The 18,201-nt window shown below is 36.9% G+C and overlaps 1 protein-coding gene across 1 annotated transcript in view; it reads right to left on the minus strand.

Annotated features, from left to right (window-relative positions):
* Positions 1 to 5,270: 5,270 nt before the first annotated feature.
* NEK11 (NIMA-related kinase 11) overlaps positions 5,271 to 18,201 on the minus strand; it is a gene marked incomplete at both ends in the record, with an annotated part of 20,178 nt that continues 7,247 nt past the window's right edge. The window contains 6 exons of the mRNA XM_009697741.1: positions 5,271 to 5,406; positions 6,260 to 6,353; positions 8,461 to 8,580; positions 12,523 to 12,608; positions 13,121 to 13,199; positions 13,282 to 13,431. Of these exons, the coding sequence (XP_009696043.1) occupies positions 5,271 to 5,406; positions 6,260 to 6,353; positions 8,461 to 8,580; positions 12,523 to 12,608; positions 13,121 to 13,199; positions 13,282 to 13,431 (665 nt within the window). The remainder of the gene's footprint in view (positions 5,407 to 6,259; positions 6,354 to 8,460; positions 8,581 to 12,522; positions 12,609 to 13,120; positions 13,200 to 13,281; positions 13,432 to 18,201) is intronic.

The raw sequence follows: 18,201 nt of genomic DNA on the forward strand, positions 1-18,201 counted from the left end.
ATGATTTGCAAAATAGGCTTTTTAATATTCAGAAATAATTAATCAATAAAATGAGCTGGAGAAATGTAGCGGAAAAGAAGAAATCCAAATCAAAATACAAAGGGAATTTAGTATTAATCATTAGCCATTTTACACTATTCCTTGAAAAGAAATGAAGTGTACAGATACACATACATCTTTTTGACACACAAATACTTGTATTTAACACTGACCGTGGCTCTGTCTCTGAATACAATCTCAATATGAAACTTATTTCAGCTCTTTTGTCTCTTGCTTGTACTCAGAGAAACTGGAGATGGAAAAGACAGGAAGATATCTATAGCAAAGCAAAACTATTCCCAGTATAACAATATATTCTTAACTCCTCTGTCCACTTGAGTTTTAAATTACTTGTATGATGACAATTCCATAAATTCCTGGAGACATAAAATGGAGACATCAACATTTTTCAATGACTATTAAACACAACTATAAAATACCTTTCCGTAAGTATCTCAATATCAAAATATAATTTAAGTTTTGGTTCTAATTAACAAATCTAAAAAATTTAGTGCAGATTAAAATATTACATAAAATAGTTGCAAATGAGTAAAGCCATTTTTCATTGGTTTATACTTACAAAGGTTTACCTTTCCAAGGAACGCGTTAGTGGTCTAATCAGCTGCAACAGTACAGTAAGGGTATATCCTGTTCTAATGATACACACAACATACTTCAGCCATTTTCTTAGTATTGTTAATAATAATAATTATAAAAGTAATTTTTTCTAGCTGAGTCTTTCTTAGCAACTCTGTTGGGTGTTTTTTTACATATAAAGGGAACATTTTTTTACTCTAGATTGTATGAGTAAAGATGCAAAACCATTAAGAAACTTATTACAGTAACTGAAGAGAAATAGAAATTTAAAGCACATTTTTAAACCTTCACTATTGCAAGGAATCTTACCTACTCATCTGCCATGACTCTCTGAAGATCTGCAGCGTGGAGAAAAGTAATAGTCAAACCAAAAGAATCCTAGAATCCTTTGCTCTAGCATGCACGCAAAACCCTGCTACCTCAAGGAACTGGAGAGACAAAGTCCCAGAACCTGAAGCTTTATAGAGATATTCCTTAATAACCCAGCGTCCCTGCCTACTTCCCCTGCTGCCACTGCATGCCAAGAGGATTTCCCATGCTTGCCTATTTATGACTTCTCCTAACCATATAGGCTGATGATTTAGGAAAGGACACTTGATTTCCCTGCAAGCTTGGCCAGCACGGCAGAGCAGCTCTGGAAGCGTGCTGACCACCAAGAGGGCAGGAAGGGCGCAGAAGCTTCACGCCACTGGGTAACGGAGAGCAGCTCTGCACAGCCGGCCAGGGAGAGGTCTGCTCTCCTGCAGTCAGCATGCACGGCACTGCCTTCCAGAAACTAAGCTGGAGTGCATCACCAATACAAAGCAGGACCAGGAGAGTATAACAAACACTGGGTGACCCTGAGAATTCGAATAATGGAAATGGAGAAAATTCAAAGAACAGAGTTTAATGGTTAAGCATTAAAAACAAAATAATCTGTTCTAAATTGGGAGATAACAGCTTGGGAACATCCTAAGGAAGGAAGATTCAGGTATGCTAAAAGTGACCAATGTGAAAACGTAAGAATAATACAGAAGTATTATATAGAGGTTTTACACAGAAGGATATTATTGCTGCCTATGAAAACATGAGGAGAATAAGCAAAGGAAGGAAGAGAACTACTTAAGCTGCAAGGCAAGAAGGCAATGCATCTTAAAAATGCTGGCATGAAACAGCCAGAAGTAAATCTAAGCCAGAAATAAGAAGGTTCACAAGCACTGCAGTATTTTGGCCCAGGAAGAGCTTTCTACACAGAGAAGGTGGGGGAACTTTCCAGAGTGTATAAAACAGGTCAAATTCTTTAGGAAAGGAACAGTGGGAGTATATGACTATGGCAGCCACAGTCTGGACTTGGTGGTCAAATTGAAGCTTGCACTTTTTCCATGGCACAGAAGCAAATGGTGAGAAAGCAGTGGGACTGGGGGACAGTGCTTTCTCTCTAGCAGAGCACCAACAGGAGCCAAGATAACGTCTCTGGAATATTTGTGTTTAATGAATGGCTTCCTCTCTTGGCTCATTAAAACAAAAATAGCATCACTTGCTATTCACATGATTTTTCACTGCTGCCCAGTCCCAGGTTAAAACTGGATCCCTTTCTTCTTGACCTTAATAAATGCAAGCAGAGAAGATTTTCAAAGTGCTTTCTGCCTGCAAAAGCTCATATTTCTTTGATCTCCGCCCCTCCCCAAGTTCTTTATTTTCTGCTGAGGCACGGAGGATGCTGCAGAACATGTGCCCGGGAGCCCAGAAGTGAACAGGCAGAAAGGTGACAGCACGCCGAGGTGTGCCAGCCATTGCAAGCTGGTCTGGCTTAGTCAGTGACATCTGAACCGTCACATTTAAAAACCACACACTCAGTCAGTCCCACAGGACTCAGCAGCATTCCTAGTCCCTTTGAGAGAAGAATAAATCTTCACAGTATTGCTGGATGGCATAGTAAAGAACATGATGTTGAAAAACTAAACAACTTATTTTTGTTGTTAAAAAATAGTACTCACAGTGCCTGCAGCATTTCTCTAAGAATAAGCATCAGATTATTTCTTTAAGTTTCTGAAGAACTTGCTGTACCAACTGCGAACAATCAGGATGAACCTTTTCAGTAATAGACTGAGTTCATCTCAACATCAAAAGCACAGGGTCCATGCAGATCTCTCATATTCCAAAAAAATAAAACCTGCTTGAAGACTAACAAACTGGGCAGTTATCTGTGATTTCAAAGAACTCTTTTAAATGTCTCTCAAGTGCACAGGGCTGCTAATTAGAATGAAAAAACATTCAGAAGATCATTGCTGATTACATAAAACAAACATGGAGAGAAGCTTAAACTTCCCAGGAAAGTCTACAGTAGTTAAATGTTTTTGACATTGCTGAAACTCGTCCACCATGAAGTCCAAAACCCCAAACTGTCATCGTGATTTTCATTTATCTAACTACACTGCCTTGTTTTCCACAACTTCCAGCAAGTGTAACTACCACTGCTAAAATTGGATCAAGATGCCATGGTTTTTAAATCTACTTACTAAAGCTAAAAAACTTGAGATTTGTATTTGACACCTTCCCCAATGACATACAACTGTGTTTTATAATGCTTTAGAAAATTTTCAGTGAACACAGAGTGTAAGGTGTTTTATTCTCTACGCCTCTTCCTAACCTTTTGAGAGCCCGGTCTTTCAGTCCTCCAAGCTCTGCTCTTCTCTTCTGCTCATGTTGCAATTTTTTTTTTAAGGACTGCATGATATGAGCCAAAGATAGTTTGAATTTCCCTCCCTACTTGTTGGGATTGCGGTACTATCCCTAGCTGTTCCCCACCAGCTTTTCCCATTCCTGAGAGGAAATTTTAGGTCTGCCCTGAAGTAATTTAAAGGCTGCTGCTGAGCCTCCTTGGTGTTCACCATCACTCTCCTGCCTTCTCTCCCCTTTCTCAACAGTTTTTAGTTATTACTTACAACTAGGGAGCGTCTTAGTCTGGTTTTCGTATTCTAACTTCTTCTGCTAACCTAATACGGGTTAGCAAGATTTATTAACATGTAAAACAACTTTATAAAACCATTTTATAGCCCTGCTTCTAGTTTTTTTGTTTTTCTATTGTATAGCACATTGATCAAGAACGAAATTCTATTGAAAAATCAATAGCTGGAACTGTTTCTACATTTTCAAATACAAAGGTGCCGCTAATAACTTAATAATTAGACATGTAGGACATGCATGGTTGCACTGAAATGTTTAAAAAAAAAGAAGAGTATGAATATTGAATAGAGTAAGTAACAGCTTTGACATCAGCTTCAGGAATGAAGCTATTCACAAAGCAGAGAAACCATGTAATTTCTCCTGCCTATCCGTGGCTCCTTTTTCTCATGAACCCACCACTTCAATGTCAGAGACTCTAGCAAAAGCAATTGAACATGCATTCAGTTTTGTACAATGGATTGACCCAATTTTTGCATCACAGATATAAAAGCATCTAATTTCTGTCGTTATAGTTTAACAGTTTAATGACCTCTGAAGGCAGAAACATCAGTTTCTTTCCTTTCATGAGTGTTGTTCTGCCTCTATTTAGGTGTCTTTGTATGCTTCCCCCAGTACATCTCCCACCCACATTTATTGCTTTCTCTCGGTCCTCTATTTGCAAGCTTCCCTACCCTCCTCCCAGGACATATTTCTAGCAGCTGTGTTCTCTCCTACACAGGTCATCCCTCCTTACACAGTGAAATAGCAAGCACATAGACATAAATGAGGCTACACTGAAAGAAAAAAGCCATTTGCTATCAAAAAACCCCACCTCCACCACAAACAAACTGGTTTTGATGCCTTTAATTTAACAGCGTATACCTTCACAGATGTACATAAACCAACACTAAAAGGCAGAGCTATTAGAGAACAGCAGTTTTGATACTTAAAAGTATATTAGAATCTTGCAAGTATGCATTAATCTCATTAAAAATCTTTCACAATAGTGCTTACACAATGATTCTTAAGTGTTTAAGAGTATGACACTATTCCAGAACACTGTAAAAACAAAACATATAAATGTGCTCTTAAAAATATTTTCCTCATTAAGCACAACAGTTCTGCAGTCTGACTCTTTTTGAAAAGCTTGACTAGTTGTTCATCTGTCTACAGAAAAATACATGTTATATAGTCCTTCATATTCCTTAGACAGTAGCTAACTATTTGAGGACAGTATAGATAAACACAGTTTAAAGAATTTCCATCTGCTTCTCTCATTGTTCTAGATAAAGAAAATGGCATTAAAGCATACCAAAGGTGCAAATGCTCTGAATTCTTGTACACATTTTTGCACTGAAGAGATAATTTAGGAAATGCTTTTCTAACACCAATCATTTCACATGTGTAAAGTTAAAGCTTCTAACCCAGCATCTCGTTTCAAGAAAGTGCGATCACCTCTGTCGCTGCTCACAGGTCACTCAAACTTTGGGAACACAGACCTCCTGCCACCTAACCTTGCTGTACATCTGCTGTACATACATCCACCTAGATTACTGTCCGTTCCTCTTTGTAATTTCTGTGACAACTTTACAAATCTGACCACTTCTTATACTGCAGTTTCCCCACCACAAATTAACTACAAGGGACAAAATCAAATGTTGCTTCCTTGATAGGAAGTTTCATTTCAACATCAAATTTTGAATTCTTACCATGGCCTGTAAGTTCAGACATGCAGAGCTGACTTGTCTCATTTCCCCTTGGTTCATCACGTCCTATGGACACACAGTCGCACGTAATGACTGGCTGAGAATGAATTAGAGGTTTTGAAGTCTGCTCATCAGATTCCTTAGTTGAACAAAGCAGCATGGAGAAAGAGGCACAGTTAGAGCTAGCAGGAGCACAATACAACGGTTGCCCTGATCTGCACAATTGCTGGGACATATACTGGGCGAATACTAAAAACAAAAATCCTAACTTTTTTGTAAATGAACAGTAGTGACTCAGCCATAAGCAGAGACAGATTTAATGTATTTTTTTCTCCAGACACAATGGGATACAGAAACTAGAGTGCATCCAAAAGAAAAGCACATAACAAAACCTCATTATGTCTGTGACGTTTTCACTGATAATTTCCAAACTGACATTGTTCTCTCTACGATAAGACGCAGCGCTAGAATTGAACAGGCCTATCTTCTGTTGCAGATAGCTTAAAAGCAAAGGACAGGTGACACTGAGAGTCATTCCAAGACTTCATTCTTACTAAAAAGCCAGTTGAAATTTTAATATTCTTGAGTAATCAAAGGAAAAGAACTCACAGCCATGCCAAATTAGAGTGTTTAAAGGATTACAATTTTAAAGTCATCTTGAAAATGAATGTATTTTGAACTCTGATGTCATACAGACTGACAGTAAGTGCATTTCAGAGAGCAGATTTAGGTTTAAGGGTGACTTAATGAAAGAAAATTGTGCAATGAATAGTGAGTTTGTTGAACCATGTCTGAATAACTGCATGTACTTTCCCTCATCACAGATCCACAGGTTCAGCTAAGCGGTCCAGCAGACTTTGATGCACTTCCAAATTATTAGGCTCAGACCAGGACTGTAACCTCTAGTGCTAAAGCAAGCATGTGGGAAAGAGAAAAATGTTGTACACTGAATGTGCATAAATGAGGCATCCAAAACAGCAGCTCGTACTTACATGTAGGACATTGACATTCAGCTGCTGAAAATTACGGGACCTGAATTCTTGCATTCTTTTGATATTTTCTTGATATTTTTCTTCTGCCAGCTGTCTGTAAATACAGAATACTTATGTTTAGGATGTGATATCAGGGAGTGCACAAAGGGATCTTCTAAAAGTAGATGTGGAAAAACAAATTCCATAATTAGACTCCACGGAGCCAAACGTTCGTGGCATGTACTCAAGGTTAGGTTAGTTTTAGTGAACTCACAAAGATATTTCAGGCCTTATTTCCAAAACCATTATGTTTTTCTTTCACAGCTTGGATGATATAATTGAGAAAGAGTAAATTATTAGTCCCAGTCTTTTTTATTTCTTCCAAAGATCTTAAATACTTTGGGCTTTATTCCATCATGTAGTGCAGGGACCTTACAGTTGAAGACAGGCATGCAGCACTTGCGTACTGTGAACACTTCACCTGGGGAAGAGTTGATAACTGTGTTTTTTCTGCATGGGACTACTTAAGCCAGGAGTTATATTAAGCAGCCCTTCCAGTTTCCATTCCTGTATTCCTCTCCCATCCATCTCTAGCTTTGCACTGCTGAAAGCAGATCTCCAGTCTGAGATGGTACTGGCTTTGCACTGTTTCAAGTACTTTCAGCCAGAGTCAGCTGGCAATAATTCAGAGCTGAATCTAGATCCTTTTTAAAGATTCATGACTGAGAATAAGGTTTGAAGATTAATATGTTGTCCTTATATTACAAAATAAATATATTTAATTTTGTTGCTGGGGAAAAAAACCCATGAAAATCTAAATAAATTAAATTAAATCTAAATTAAAATGCAAGCAAAGAAAACAAAAAGCAAACTAGAACTATCCTGCAATAAGTATTATTTCCTAATCTCCATCCATTTAAAGCAAGTGAAAGAGATAGACTTCCTATTTATAAATGTCATATAAGTACAAAAATTGGTCTACCACATTATTGAAAACACCATGCAGAAGAGGTGTTAAATTTAATACCTTTTATATAGTGGTTTCAATTCAAGGAGATTTTTTTAAAAGAAGAATAAACTTACATATCGTCTCCAGTATCAAATGCAAAGGTAAGTGTCAGACAGACATCAATGCTCATCAGACATATTTTTCCAAAGGAAATGAAGGCCTTTAGTTTTTTGTTTGTAGCATTTGGGTATGGGTATCACAAGTTGGCACAAGAAACACTAAGATGTGATTTTACAGAGCATTTTTGCTCAACTGCAGTTACTGTTGATTTGCAGGTATATGGAGCTGCAGAGTTTCTGAGGCCATAAATTCAGACTTCACGTCACCTTGCAATATTTTTCTGTACTAGGATATCATTGCCTTACTGAACTGCTAACTTGCTTTGGCATGACAGGATTACGATGCCAATTCTCACAATCAAAAATAGTTGAGCAAACATTTGTTAATTTACATTGCACTTTGCAAAATGCTTTTGAAGAAAACACTAAAAATGAATTAAACACGAATGTGGTCCTTTTCCAATTTTCATTCATACCAAATTTTCATTCATACCAAATTTTCATTCATACCAAATAAAATATTAAATATTTTTAACTGCTAAAACTCAAGCGTGTCATCAAAACAGTGTATTCTTCTTTCTATTTAAAAAAGGAATCCATGCACAGACACATAGCTTTCCAGCTATTTCTCATATTCCACTCACAAACAGTACTTATTCTCCTTCAAATCCACCCTTTTATTACCTCTCACTCACTCAATAAAAAAACATAAATCATAAAGCCTTTCTAACATGTCCATTACCCCCATTTGATCATTTGATAAGACTGTCTTCTGAGCTATTAACTTCTATCGGCAAATCTCTTAGGCCAAAACAATTGACAAAAGTTGGATTGTAACTAAATGTTCAACTTCTCAGACTGTGCAATCCTTAAAATGACAAGTCGTTAAAATAAAGTCTCCTATTGTAACACATCTGCAAAGCGCTCACAGACTTACTTAACCAGAAGCACAGTTCTCAAAGTACCAAGTGTTCTATTGTTTGTACATAAATAATTACTGTGATTTAACTTATCCAAAATCCCCATTCACTTTGAGTAGCTGAAGACCCTTTCTATTTTTATTTTTAGCTTGACAGTTCTAACATTCCAGTTAGACTGTTGGATGGGGAAAGCTGCATGGTTAGGGCACAATGCTGATGTTGTGCTCAACTTACTTCAACTTCCTTGCTTTCTCATCTGCAGGATTTAACTTCCTCAGCCTCATTCGTTCCCACGGTGTCATTTTCTGTACTTCAGACAGTTCCTGCAGAGTTCGCAAATGAACTTTCGTCTGCCTGGAATTGAATGCATGCAAACCCACCTTCATATAAAAATGTAAATATCAGTATTTTGATTTGATACTGAAGCACAGTGTCATTTCAAATGGAATAATTAGAAAGTCACAGGTACTGTAACACACTAAATAGACTTTAGTTTGGAAAGAAAATGCCTCTTTGAAATTGGGATGTTTAAACTTAGACTTAGACTCATGAAGAACGTGAATCATTTCAGGTGAGAATGGAAAAAGGTAAACTCAGCTCCTTAAAAGAAGAAATGTTGAAGCATAGTGAAATATTTACTCCGTCAGGCTTCATTATTGAGCATATTCCAAGTACAGAGGCAGTCTTTAAATGAGAACCACAGAAAAAACGCAGTATCACCCATACATTTTACATTGATTGTTACAAGCTGTCTAGAATAAAAGAGAATATTAATGTGCCTTTAATGACAGATATAATTATCATGTTTTCCTCTTGAATTTCTGGTTCAATAATAATAATTCACCAGTAAAGTGGTCTCCACAGACCATCTCTGAATGCTGAGCATGAATTATTGGCATACGTATCTCAGCTGTATTTATCAACACAGGAGAGCAATATTAGTCCTGCATCAGAAAAAGGATGTTACTCTCAGATTTCTACCTCACAACCTACAGTAATTACAAAAATTAAACCGTGGTTCAAAATGCCTTGGCAGTCGTGTTTCACTTACACCAATATATATTTATTATACCATATATTTCTGATACTAAGTATTCATTTCAAGATACTGTTTTTGCTCTTATGAGATAAATTCACTTCTGATCATCTAAGAGCCCAGTTTTGTAACCATACAAATGGTAACACTCCTTCTGGACTATCATTTTGAAATCAGGATTTTAATAAATGAGAAGTTTTCATTATGCTTTTCAAATGTTGACTATAGAGGGAAATAGTATAAAGATACGAACATTAGTTTGAAATATGAAAGACTAAGGACAAAGACAAGAAGAGTTCAATTATTCATAAGAATGGAACTAACTCTTCAAGTATGAATAATGTAGACATATTTCTTGTCCCCTGTAAAAAACTCTAATTTAAATTATAAGAATCTCTTGGGGAAAAAAAAAAGCCATTTTTCATCCAAGTCGATACTGAACTTGTACAGCTTTATGCTTACTTAAATATTTAATATTTATGACTTGCATGGGACTGGAATAAAGTAAGCCATTAGAGGCCTTTGCTAGAAGAAACCAGACTCAACTATACATGGCAAAAATAATTCCTGATTAAAAAAAATCATAAATATAAAGTAGCAATGATTGAGGTGGACACCATAACAAGCAGCTCCTTGTACGCTCACTCAGACTAGAGTATTGCTTCATTACAGCAGATGGGGGAAATTCACTATGTTTAAATTATTTCTCCTCCACTTTTCTGCTCTCTACCATTTTTCAGGTATTTTTATTTCATTTCACCTACCTCCTTAGATCTGGGATTGCAGAAATTATTTGGCATGTTGCTTACCAGTAGCAATACAGACAGTTAACATTCTCAAAAATACAATGAAAGTCACATTAAGATCATGACTTTATGCATATCCCAAACATTTAGCCAAAAATAATCAGACTGCAGCACGCTTGAAGATAATTTATAGTGAAGCTTCTCCTAGGATTATTTTCTCAAATTGATGCCCTGAATTTGAAAACCTCAAGGTAAATTTCACATTCAAACAAAAACAGTTGCCATCCATTGCGCCACAATTTTTAGGAACTCTGGACCTCTGCACGGAAACAGATGACTTTCTATTTCCTTTTAACAAAAGTATAAGAACATGATGTCTGTAGTTAGAACTCGCCTTTCATCTTGGAGACTACAGGCTTGCTTTTGAACAAGAACAGCTACAGATTCTGGGATATACATGCATGTCCTCCCCATATGCTAGCTCTGTCAATATATGGTGTCCATTTGGAAGGTGATGAGACTCAATATATTCAAACTAATGACAATGGATCAGGTATAGAACATAGTATATGTTACAAATAATAGAAAGTGGGTTTATCAGTCTATTCTTGAGGTCTGGGTATATATTTTGCAGGTAAAAATACTGCTTCCTCAAAGCACCTACAATCTTTTGGTGCATATAGATAATCGGAAATCTTGTACCCACAAAATAAAGGCATGGATTAAAAGTTTCTTGAAGATTCTCATACATTATGTTTCAATAAGCATTAAATACTCAATATAATTCAGATAGAGTTGGCATAATATTTGGGCAAGATTTCAGTGCCCTAAAACTATTTAAGGTATATCTCTAAGGAACATCTCTGCAGTTAACTATATTTAATTTGAAGAGGTAGGAGTCCACTCAAAGTTAATTGAATCAACTTGAATACAGCAGCCATAGACAAAGGATACATCTAATATTTCCCGGCTATTGCCTATCTACCTGTCTGACTCCTGTACTTCCAGCATACTAGCAAAGGGTTATTTCTAGCAGAAACAATCATGCGGAATAGTGAGGCCAAAAACTTGACAGCAGTCTCAGCCAGCTCCAGTTGCTATTATCTATTAGATAGTTGTTACCAGCCAACACAGGTATCATTTATTGTTGCATTTTACATCTATGCTTGCAAAGTTCAATAACCTATTTATACTAAAGGTACCTATTTATACCAAACCAGAGAACTTTGGTCTCATAAAAAGACAGACACTCATCTGTCAATGAGTGAGAGCAAGAGAAGTGACAGGGTGGAAACTCAAACCACAATTTCTAGAGATGAGAGGTTTGCACATACACTCCCCGTACTTCAACTGACTAAAAAAAGATGTAGAGAAGACTTTGCTGTGCAGAATTCCACTGTCTTTACTCCACTTTTTTCCTACCGCTGATACTAAATAACACTTTCTTTGGAAAAGCTGAAGGCGGTCACCTCTCCCGAAGGGATGCTTGCAAGCAGTAGGATTGGCAGCATCTGCTGCAAAACTCTGGGTCCTCTCTGAGAGCAGAAGTCACAAAAAGCAAAGGGGAAAGGCCTATGGCCTCAAAGGCACTGCTAATTCTGGACTGGAGCACGGACTTCTTTATCGCTGTTACCTAATAATTCAAAAGAAATTTCAGATAGCTGTTAAATCCTTGGCAGTTATTTAGAGGAAACAAGAAACAAGGATGTCCATTGCGTCCACACAGGATCACAAACTCCTGATTTTGAGAGTGCTAGCTCCTAACACAGCAAAACCAAGTCCAGAAAGCTCAGGGACAGAAAGCAAAGGGGAGGGCCAGCTGCCATCGAAACTGCAGAGCTAATTTACAAAGGCATAATAGAATTGCCCATTCTGACATTTGCTTTAATCACTGCAGCATTGTAGTTTAATGCAATTAATTAATTTAATACATATTCAGTGCCTAAAAGAGAGATCATGTGCAAAGGCACAATTGATGTAAGACTCAAGAAACATCACTAACCGCAATTTCTTACTATAGTTGCAAGACAAATACAATAGTATCCTACAGACATATTAGCTGAATATTAGTTTAAGTGTATACGCTTTTAGTTTGGTGTCATTTAGGAAGCATAGCATTCACATCATTCAATTTCAATAATTAGTAGGTACACAAAGAGCAGCACTAGAAATTATCATGACATAACTAAAATGATGATCTAAACCTTCAAAACGTAAAGGCAAAGGTGGTAATTTACATATCAATTGGTACTAAATTAACATATGCATATACTACACGTGCATGTGCAATTTACACAGTTATACAATACAAATATTTGATCTGCAAATCTTCCCCCCACCCCCCAAATCTTAATCATGCATCTCACTAATGTAGTCGCTTTTCTGTATTTCTGCGGAATAGGTCTCTCTAAATATAAAGCACTATAGATTGACACAAGTGTTTACAACATTATATTATTTGGCAACACTGTAATTTCATACACTGCTGCCTATAAAACACTTAAAAATACTTACACAGCATCAAAAATGGTAGCAGCTTCTTTCTGCCAGTTAAGTGCCCTGTCTTTCACAGCCATGTTTGTGAACTTGTACTGTATATTCTGCAAGGAAATAAAATAGAAGTGGTATCAACACTTGAAGCTAAAGTGATCCAGACTCTTCAGCTATGACCCAATACAGTCCTAACGTAAAAACTAACTGAGCAGTTTCCTTCCCCATCTCCGTAGAAAGCCAAATAATACATACACTGAAGCAGGGACCAAAAGAGCAAGATGCACTGTTTTCCATTAAAACTATGACAGAACAGTTTAGAGATTATATGTACTCAGGCCTGAATTATCGGCACTTGTTACACATAAATGCCCATTCTCCTTACTGCTCATAACATTTAAAAGGGGATACATTCAGCGTGTAAAGCGACAAGGGCTTAATTTCTCACTGCCTCGCTACCTCAGTCATATTTTTAACTTAGCTTGGAAAGTCTCCTGGATTAATGCTCCCGTGAACCGCTACCTAATTATTTATGCTCAACATGTTTTCCCTGCTTCTGTTCTGCTTTTGCAAAACACATACTCAAACAGTAAGCGGACAGCTATCCCTTTTTCTTATATACCTTTAGTTGTTCATCGATATAAGGGATTTTTAGGATCTCTGCTGCTGCTGGTCTCAATGAAGGATTCTTATTTAACATGCTGAAACATTAAAAACCAAAAGTCATAATTAAGCAATTTTCCAAATTAACTTAAAAACCTGTTAAACAAGAAAATAACATACCTGCACAGGACAGCATTCAGTTTGCTTGGATATCTATCAGGCAGAGAAGGTGTATCACCTTCTACAATTTTCAATACAACAGACAAAAAATTGTGTCCAGTAAATGCATGGTTCATACAGCACATCTCATATAAAATGCATCCCAGAGACCTTGAAGAATAAAATAATAGGAACAGTATAAACGATATTTTTCAAAGTAGCATGCATAGTGACATTACAGTAAGTAAAAATCACAATTGTATGCCCTTTTTTCCTGGGAACAAGATGTTTCATTATCATGCTATCCTTTTCATCTGAAATATTTCATTCAGATCACAAATCGGTAACTTTATAAACAGGAGAAATCACCAGTCTACTTCTGTAAGTGTAGGCACAAACTTAAATTCTGTATAAAAATACACATATGCATATATATAAATAAAAAATAAAATGAAACCTTACTATATGAACTACCTTAAGTGGTTACTCATTAAATTAAGAATGAAGTTTTTTAACTAGTGACTGACTGAAAGAATAGTTTAGTAGAGTTTAGACATAGGTTTGTTTAAATTGGTTTTGCAAATTAATTTCTGACAACAAACTGAGGCTAAAATTCAAGTTCAAATTAAATAATGCCAGTTTCAAATAACAGAAGTGTCTTCTGGTGTGATTTCACTCATTTGCACATACTCAAAATAGATTATGAAATCAGTTTGTACTCAAAGAAATACCAAATTTTAGATGACAGCATCATATTGCAACATCTAAAACTAAATTTTATTGAAATTTTATTTGGAGAAGAAAAGAAGAAATCTGAACATGTAGGTCCGGAGACCCAGTTAAGAACCAGTGTCAGTTTTAAATCATTAAAAACCAGGAGGAATGATTGCAAACAATTTTAAACGGGCCTCTGGTTTACCATTACCTTATTTACCGGGCTCTTATTCAGCAGTCCTAATAGAGACCATAAAAGATCACCAAGCTGAACATTTTAACATAAACACTCTCATAATATTTTATATAATGACTATTCATAACAGTTTGCACTTCAACTGGGTACTGCCTGAGAAATGTTTTTTTAAAAAATAGGGGGGTTGATCTTTCCAGGCTTCGAAGAACGCTCAGCGTTATCTCCAGTTTGCAGTCAAGAGAACCGAGGCACCGATGACTGACTTGACCAAGGTCATAGAAAATGCTGGCGAGAGCCCGCTACATAACCAGTTTCTTCTAAGTAACCAACTTAAATATCAGAGCAACTTCACTCTTAATGTAGTATTTGACTGTGGTATTTATAATTTACAGGAGCAGTATGAAAATAAAGCATAGTGATAATAAGTAGAAGTATATATAAGTGAACGGCTTTGATGAAAAGGGTATAAACATTATCTCTGAAAGCAAATAATGAATAAAGTTTCAATTATTCGTTTCGGTTAAAGAGGAGGAATTGATTCGGTCACCTGGCAATAAAAGAATAAGAGCAAATAATTTTAAAGCTGAAACACAGGCTCTACATGCAATGGAAATAAGGAAGAGGAGAGAGAAAAAGAGGGGCTGGCTCACTGGTACTTTTCAAACAGTATGCAAAAACAATTAGCAGAACGTTTTTGCTAAGGACTGCGTAAAGACCGACTACTGAGGTACATAAATAATTGCCTAGTTTTTTAAAGATTTAACTGTCAGCTTTCAAACTTCCAAAATCAGTAAACAGTACCACACAGGTGATGATCTATATTTATGATGTACGTTCAAACCCTGAAACAAGCTAATGACTACATGAAAAAATACTTAAACCAAAAGGAACAACAAAAAACCCCTGCACACAAGGCATCTGAAAGCATCAAACCAAAATGGAAACCAGCCGGGGGGGGAGAAAAAAAGGAAGGAAAATCCCAACCTGACAGACTGTACTATAACTGCTTTTTGCAGAATCAGTCTGGTTTGGAGGCTGCTTGATTCTGGCAGCTAGAAATTGCTTAATGAGGCATTAGGATTTGACTCATCAGGGAAGCCCATTTATTCATCTAGTTCAATACTCTGACTACACCTGAGGCTTCGGAGAAAGATGAAGAGAACACCCAGGGCATTCTGCTGCAGCCAGGGCCTCGAACAGGCTACCCAGGGAAAACCCCATCTGTGTCATGAAAGAAAAATAAAGGGAAAAAAAACAAGGGAGAGAGAATAAAGATTTTACTGCAGGATACAATTCTTTGAAATTAAATAAAAACCTCCTAAGCTGAGAAATGCTGCCCTGGGTCCCAGAGCAAGGCTATTTCTTCCCAGAAGAGCTGCTGAGCTGCAACTGCCCGAGGGAGTTACCACCAAGCTTCTGCCTCAAACCACATTTCTCAGCTGTGTTTCCACAGTTCTGGTCTAAGCATCTTGTAAGGAGCAAGAGAAAATTGCTTCCTGATTCCCATAAGCAATCTGCACATCACCCACAGAAATAATTTATTTACTTTTATAATCTTAGCATATATAACTGCCAGTCTTATAAAATTATAAAATGGTCATTAAACTACGCAGCCAGCGCATCTGGTTTGACGGCTCCCTATATTCATCAATAGGTTTGACAAAGGTCCTAAACAGCACTTCATTTCAGCAAAATTCAGGTATGACCATTTTACCTTGAAGCTACTTATGCTCGATTACAACATAAAATGGAGCGTCTGGACAGCCTTCAGTGTATTCTCTACAGTATCGACTGACAGGCCTCTGACTTCTCCTTCTATGGAGAAACCACCCTGAGGTTTTCTGTGCTAATTGTCTACATAAGCACTGCTGCCCTTTTAACATCTTCTGATCTTTTGTAGATGTTTCCAAACTATGTTATAGTTCTTCAAAGGTTGTAAGATCCAAGTTAGCTTTTAAATTAAACTCCAAAAGCCAGATAATGTAAATGCATATACTTTTGTGGCTTATATTGCTCAGCCTAATCATACCAGAAGGTCTTAAGAACTTGCTGACTCCAGAGTCTACGAGGAATACGTACATGTACACACATACCATCATGACTGTCTCAGCCACTGCTTTTCAGGTCTTCACTGCTTTTACTGCTACTTTTAGTAACTATTCTACATAAAATTTGGCAGTAAAAAAAAAAAAATTAAAAAAAAATCCATTTTTTGGCTGTTAATATTAAAGAAAAAGCCAAACTGGGGGAAAAGTACAGACAAGCAAGCACAATTAAAATGAAAGTCCCAAGATCTATGGTGTAGGGTTTACCCAAACACTGCAGACAAACCATGCCTCAAAATCTGATAGTACTTGATGGAACACATAGAGTACAATGGATTTACATGTGATTGTGACATCGCTTTGTCTCTGGAAGACAAAAAGGAAGTTATTTATACCTCTAATAAAGAATTTGTGAAGTCTCTAAGTGGAAAACCAAGTGCTTTTTTTAACTAAACTACTTCTGTTACCATTTCTGCCTCTGAGATAATTTATAATGTATACCATGCACAAATCCTTTGAAAAGTTCCCGGATGGAGTTTACCTTATATGCTCACAGGTTTGAAGTTATTACTAAAAGATTAAATGAGGAGACAAAATGACAAAAGTATGAATCAAATATATGAGTCGTGGTAGCTGACAAGTCCTGATCTCAAGAGAGTTTCTCGGCTCAGAAAGAGAAGGGTTTTGTAGGCCGGGGGCTCTAGGGAGTCAGGGCACACCCCCTCCTTAGTGCCCCTACAGCGAGGGCCAAGAAGCTCCTACCGAAGGCGGTGCCACCCTCTGAGGAGTGCTCTGGGTGCTGCTTTGGGAAGATCACAAAAGCATAGCAGAAAGCTAATAGCTAGTCAGTTGGGGAGGGAGGGAGGCTCTTTTCTGCTATTCTGTAAATTTTAAAAGGGTGATCAACACATCAACTATAGAAATATCGGACCAAACTCTGCTTTCATTTACTCTGTACAACTTCAGTGACTTATATGGATTGACACCCGTAACCACAAATAGAACTTAAACATGGAATTCACATTCCATTTCAACTGCAATAAAATAAATAATTCTTTACAGTAAAAGAGCACAAAAGACAGGTTTCCTTGCCTATTCACTTGTTTTGACACCTTTTGAAATCTTCTCTCAATATATTTTTATTGACTACATGTATTAACTGATATTTGTTTCGATACAGACGAACAAGAGAGAATCTGACATTAAATCCATCTCAGTTCAGCTACACAGACCGTGAGATGAGATTCCTGACACATCCATTGACTGGATTGAACATGTTAACTGTGAAAAATGGTTGTTACCAGCTGAAACTACAGATGACTGTTCTCAACTTTTAGAACTACATCCTGCAGTCACAGATATATTTTGAAAAGGCAGAACTGAGCAGAAGCTAGTGTAAATTATCAAGTAAACAAACTCTGTTCCAGTGGCCAAATGTTTTACGAAGGAGATCTCCTGATTTGAAATATTCATAAAAAAGGAACCTTCAGATATGCATACCTACAGAAAAAAAACTCTCTTCAGAGAAGAAACAAAGCCCATTTTATATAAAAATACTATGACAGAATTAAAAAACACTGTATTTTTAACTATCACCTTAAAACACAAGATGTTTTAGGACACACATATAAACAAACCAGATGTTTTCCCCATTCCAAAAAAATCATTCTTCATCTTAACTTGCAAGAATATGTACACACCTAAAGGTTTCCCAAGTCTTTCAACAGATCTCAGCTTCTCAACTTGATTCTCTAATTATCACCTCACAAGTCTTGATCTCAAGAATTTGTGCCATCTAAGTGCAGAACTGACACTTTTCTTCCTACCTTTGAGTCTTTTCTAAAACAGCCTTTGCCTTTTTGCTTCTGTCCTAACACTCCAGTTATTTTCAGCTCCCCTTCCAAGTACCTTCTTCTTTTTTGCATTTGCCAATGTTTTTCAATGCCGTTGCTAAGGTCCTTCTGCTTCCCTCTCAGCTAGGAATCA

Source organism: Cariama cristata, unplaced genomic scaffold (genome assembly GCF_000690535.1).
Source record: "Cariama cristata isolate BGI_N322 unplaced genomic scaffold, ASM69053v1 scaffold6843, whole genome shotgun sequence".
Classification (NCBI taxonomy): domain Eukaryota; kingdom Metazoa; phylum Chordata; class Aves; order Cariamiformes; family Cariamidae; genus Cariama; species Cariama cristata.